The sequence below is a fragment of the Miscanthus floridulus genome, chromosome 2 (assembly GCF_019320115.1).
Source record: "Miscanthus floridulus cultivar M001 chromosome 2, ASM1932011v1, whole genome shotgun sequence".
NCBI classification, from domain to species: domain Eukaryota; kingdom Viridiplantae; phylum Streptophyta; class Magnoliopsida; order Poales; family Poaceae; genus Miscanthus; species Miscanthus floridulus.
This window is the reverse complement of record NC_089581.1, coordinates 81,200,314-81,205,834: the sequence shown is the minus strand read 5'-3', so window position 1 is coordinate 81,205,834 and position 5,521 is coordinate 81,200,314. Positions and strand designations below refer to the sequence as shown.

General features: G+C 49.6%; 1 protein-coding gene across 1 annotated transcript; it reads right to left on the bottom strand.

The window, feature by feature from the left end:
- Positions 1–3,333: 3,333 nt before the first annotated feature.
- Positions 3,334–5,280, bottom strand: LOC136539169 (proline-rich protein 4-like). The gene is made up of 2 exons (XM_066531113.1): positions 5,034–5,280; positions 3,334–4,885 (listed from the first exon to the last, which is right to left on the bottom strand). Exons 1-2 carry the CDS (start codon positions 5,194–5,196, stop codon positions 3,561–3,563), a joined length of 1,488 nt encoding a protein of 495 aa, XP_066387210.1. The 5' UTR covers positions 5,197–5,280; the 3' UTR covers positions 3,334–3,560.
- Between the last annotated feature and the right edge of the window lie 241 nt (positions 5,281–5,521).

Genomic DNA, 5,521 nt, shown 5'->3' with positions numbered 1-5,521 from the left:
CAACAACCACATATATACCAAACATGGACACGAAGGCCAACAACCACCAATATATCAAGAGGAGCCATATACTTTAGTTCTCTTTCCATGCACATGAAAGTATTGAAGTAGTACAACAACAATTACTACTAACCCTACAACTACTACTAACACTACTACTAACAACTACTTAACTACTAACAATGCTAATAGTAAGAACTACTTAACTATTAAAAACTACTACTACTAACCACTACTACTTACTAACTACTACTATTTACTAACCCTACAACTAACACTACTAACTACTACAACTAACACTACAACTAAAACTACTAACTACTACTACTAACACTACAACTAACTACTACTAACACTACTAACTACTACTACTACTAACACTACAAGGGTAGGGCTTACCTTGGTGGCAAGAACGGCAACAGCGAGGGCCGGTGACGACGGCGGGGATGACCGTAGCAGCGCGAGGATCAACGGTCGGTCGGAACGGCGCGGGGATCAACGGGTGGTCGGGTCGGCACCTTCCTCTTCTTCCTCCTCCCCTTCTCTTTCTTCCTCTTCTTCCTCCTCCCCTTCTCTTTTTTCCTCTTCCTCCTCCCCCTTCTTTTTCTTCTTCTTCCTTCCTCCTCCCTTCTTCCACCTACCTCCTCTACTGCTGGCCGGCGGCGGGAGGAGCCCGGCGGCCGGACCACGGGCAGCCGGCCTCGTCGGGGACGGTCGGCGAGGTGGGGCCGCGTGGCCACTGCGGCCGGCGAGGCTAGGGCGTTGGGGCCAGGCAGGAGCGCCGGCCGAGCACCGCCGGGGTCGTCGGGGCGGGGCCGTGGCCACGGGGCCGCCGGATCCGGGCGGGAGCGCCGGCCGGCCGCCGGGGCGAGCGCCGCCGGGCGTGGGCGCGGCTCGTGCGGGCGCTGGGCCGTGGGTGCCGGTGCCGCGGGGTCGCCGGGACTGGGCGGCAGAGCAAGGCGCGGGCGAGGCGCGGGAGAGGCGTGGGCGCGGCGGACCGACGAGGCGCGGCGCGGCGGAGCGCGAGGGGCAGCGGCGGCGGTGGCGGCAGAGTGCAGGCGCGAGGTCGAACCGTCTGCTGGAATAGGTTAGGGCTGGGACGTGGGCCGGCCTTTTTAGTCATGGGCCTTTGCCGGGTGCCAGGTGACGACGACACCCGGCAAAGAATTTTTTTATTTTTTTTTAAATTTCTTTGCCGGGTGCCCCATGACCTGGCACCCGGCAAAGGCTTCTTTGTCGGGTGCCCAGGGTGGCACCCGACAAATTATTATTTTTTTTTTTGTTTTTTTGACCCCATTTTTTTTGTGGGGACTTGCTACAGTAAATGTGGAGATGTCTGGGTTTTAGGCAGCCGACGTCGCAACTTGCTCGAAACTTTCTCAATTTTTTACCGGGGCCTCCACATGTGATAACAAGACACATCGACAAGTTTCGTGATTTTCGGACATCGTTTGGATTTTATATAATTTAAATAAACTTCCCCCACGAGTACATCGTCATGTTACGACAACATGATGCGCGACATTTCATGCCACTTCCTGCATACGGCCTCGACATAGCCTAAATATCATGAATACTATTTTTTGAATGACCAAATTCCATTATTTCATGTACCTGCAGTTCAAATTTGGAATAGTCAGAAAAATTCAATGAAACAGAAAAAATTAAGGAAATATAGTTAAAAAACTCATAATTGTCCCAAATTTTGAAATAGGGATATATTTACTGTAGCAAGTCCCCACAAAAAAATGGGGTAAAAAAAATTTGTCGGGTGCCACCCCGGGCACCCGGCAAAGAAGCCTTTGCCGGGTGCCAGGTCATGGGGCACGCGACAAAGAAATTTAAAAAAAATAAAAAAATTCTTTGCCGGATGCCTAATGGCGTGGCACCCGGCAAAGGCTGACGGCAGCTGGCCGCCATCAAGCCGGCCACCTTTGCCGGCGGCCATATTTTGCCGAGTGGCCGGCACCCGACAAAGACCAATTTTTGCCGACGGCTGGAATTTGCCGAGTGCCCGGCACCCGGCAAAGGCTGCTTTGCCGGAGGCCTTTCTTTGCCGGGTGCCGCCAAGCCTGGCACCCGGCAAAGAATTCCTTTGCCGGGTGCCCGATAAAAAGCACCTGGCAAATTTTTTTGCTCCCGGCAAATCAGCCGTTTCCTGTTGTGCTTATACTTAAAGAGTTGAGGCATGAAAAAAAAGTGCATTGTCAAAACATATTTCATAGAGAATTTAATGAAAGAAATTTAATGTTGTAGGCCCTGTTCGCTTGTCTTATAAGCCGTATTATTTTAGCGAACGAACAATGATTTTCTCTCATAATAAATCAGCAAACAATACTTTCAGCCATGGCTTTTCAGCAAAGCGATCAGAGCCATTCATGCATTTTTTCAATAATATGGTCAAAGTTAGATAAGTTTGACTTATAATATAGCTAATAATCATTTGGTCCCAGAAAATCTCATGAGGATGAACATGTTGTCCTAGAAAACTTGATGTTTTAGCCCTCGGCACTATATTGGGCCCATATTACCTTCAGATTGCGGCCTGCTTGGCTCCGTGCATGAGTTTTAATTAATTAGCAACTTATTTCTTAATTATGTGGATCACCTTATATAAATAGGAGTACATGTGTAATTTCTGTTGAACACTAATATGTCCTAAAAATCCTAAAACACCAAGTATTTGGGAATGGAGGTTGTAAATTCGAATTGATGGAGTAATGTACTAGCAGGTTGTTGTCTGTGCATCAATAATGCAGGTAAATGTCTGAATTAACTTCCATTATCTTGCTTGATTCAAATTGTATATCCTCTTGTCACACTAACTGAGCTGGGATCAACATTGAAGACCTCGATCTAGAACCTTATGTCTTTAATTATGTGTCACTAATATCACGCAGTCGTCACAATATCAAGTTCAATTCCGACCTGTCTTTAAGATTGTGGCCTTGAAAAAATGGTTTGCATTATTTATACAGCTTGTCTGTACTAGCAGCATGGCCTGACTTGGATTCGGTTTATTTCGTCCATGCATACTTAGAGAAGGTTTTCTTCGCATATAAAACAATATCCAGGACAGCCTTGTCCCTAATCCAGAATAACATCACATCACCCATGTGGCGACGTGCACACAGTGCTATTCATTTCAGCACATTGATCGACCGTCCACGTCCTTCTCTATTGTGTTCAGTATACTATACACTCAGTACCTCGAAATACTGAAAAATACTGAAACACGTCTACTGAACAGTACTGAATTCTGTTCAGTATAACAGCTTGGTGTAGAATAGCGCGTATAACACTATCGCAATACAAATAACGTACACTCAAATCTTATACATCATAGAACATGCATATTAAAAATAACGTATATACATCATAGAACATGCATATTAAAAATAACGTACAGTCTATGACACTATCGCAATACAAATAAGTATACACACCCAGCTGTACTTTATTCTGTAGAAAAAAAAAAGGAGTGCAAACCACGCTAGCTAGACCTCGCATGCAACTCATAGCTAGCAATGTTGATCACTGACCATCGTAAACTCCATCGATCAGTGCTTGGCCGGAGGGTGGTAGATGGGAGTCGGTGACCCGTATGTTGGCGTCGGGGGGTGGTACTCAGGCTGTGGCTGCGATTTGGGCTCCGGCTTGGGCTTCGATGGCACAGGCTTCTTGTGGAAGTGGTCAAAGAAGTGGTGGTAGTCATGGTCCTTGTGGAAGTGATCGAGAAATGGCTTTTTGTCCAACGACGGAGGGTGGTAGATCGGAGTCGGAGACCCATATGTGGGCATCGGGTGGTGGTACTCAGGCTCAGGATGTGGCTTGGGCTCCGGCTTTGGCTTCGGTGGCACAGGCTTCTTGTGGAAGTGGTCAACGAAGTGGTGGTAGTCATGGTCCTTATGGAAGTGATCGAGCAAGGGCTTCTTGTCGAACAAATGTCTGGCCGGAGGGTGGTAGATTGGTGTGGGTGACCCATACGTTGGCGTCGGAGAGTGGTACTCAGGCTCAGGCTGCGGTTTGGGCTCTGGCTTGGGCTTGGGTGGCACGGGCTTCTTGTGGAAGTGATCGAAGAAGTGGTGGTAGTCATGGCCCTTGTGGAAGTGATCAGGCTCAGGCTGAGGTTTGGGCTCCGGCTTTGGCTTCGGTGGCACGGGCTTCGTGTGGAAGTGGCCGAAGAAGTGGTGGTAGTCATGGTCCTTGTGGAAGTGATCGAGCAAAGGCTTCTTGTCGAACAAATGCCTGGCCGGAGGGTGGTAGATCGGAGTTGGAGAGCCGTACGTCGGCGTCGGAGAGTGGTACTCCGGCTGCGGCTTGGGTTCTGGCCTGGGCTTGGGCTCTGGCTTTGGCTTCGGCGGAACTAGCTTCTTGTGGAAGTGGTTGAAAAAGTGATGGTAGTCGTGGTCCTTATGAAAGTGATCAAGCGTGTGCTTCTTGTTAAACAACTGCCTGGCTGGAGGATGGTAGATCAGAGTTGGGGATCCATATGTTGGTGTAGGGGAGTGGTACTCTGGCTGCGGCTTAGGTTCTGGCTTTGGCTCTGGCTTCGGCTTCGGTGGCACAGGCTTCTCGTGGAAATGGTCCAACAGGTGCTTCTTGATCGGCCCGCACAGGGTTGCCGATGCGCATTCTGCCGATGGGTAGTCTGTCTTGCCAGGGACTACGACGAAGTTGCCCTCGGACGACTGCGGCACAATCCTGGAAGGTTCCTGACCGGGGCACGGGGTGCCCGAGGCGCTGTGGAGCTGCGCGACGCAGTCAGCGGCGTGCAGGTCCGTGCTCAGCGGGATGCTGAAGGTGCCGGAGCCATCTAGCTTGCCCATGGCCTTGCTCTCGTACTGGCCATTGCTGTTCTTGCACTTGATCGCCACCTCAAGACCTGACATGCATGGATTGAAAAGACAGTCAGTAGCAGCAGCAGCTAGCTAGCTTCTTCTGACCGAATCACTGATCAGCGTAAAGCGTTCAGTATGCACTGTTAATGTTATAGCATAATTAAATGCATGTACTCCTAGTACTCTATATACCCTTGAATGCCGCCTCGGCCTTCATGTTCTTCCTGGTGCAGTCGGCGCATTTGGCGAGGCCGACGACCACCGAGGAGGCCTCGCTGGAGGCAGCGCTTGCGACGGCGATTACCATCAGCACGGCGCAGACGCCGGGGAGAAGGCCCCCAAGTGCCGCAGCCATGTTTGGAGGATGGATAGATGGATAACTCGATGAGATGGAGAAAGGCAATGGAATGCTTGCCTTATATAGCCCTATGCATTGATCAAACACAGCTCGATCTTACATGCATGCACGCATGATCATGAGGTGAGGCGCGCCAGCACACATATAATTTTGGCGCCGAAATTGCAGACCGGCCGGGAATTAATGCCGTCCATTTGAGTTGATCAATCTCTGTCTGCCCATTCATCATGTCCAGTCGGTTGGTAGTAGTTAGGCCTTATTTAGATGCCATCCAAATTCCAAGTTTTTTCATTTTCTCTACATCACATCAATTTTTAGCCGC

Coding starts and splice junctions, on each gene's coding strand:
- LOC136539169 (XM_066531113.1), bottom strand. CDS start 5,196: ATGGCTGCGGCACTTGGGGGCCTTCTCCCCGGCGTCTGCGCCGTGCTG. Junction 4,886..5,033: donor GGCCGAGGCGGCATTCAAGG/GTATATAGAGTA, acceptor CATGCATGTCAG/GTCTTGAGGTGGCGATCAAG.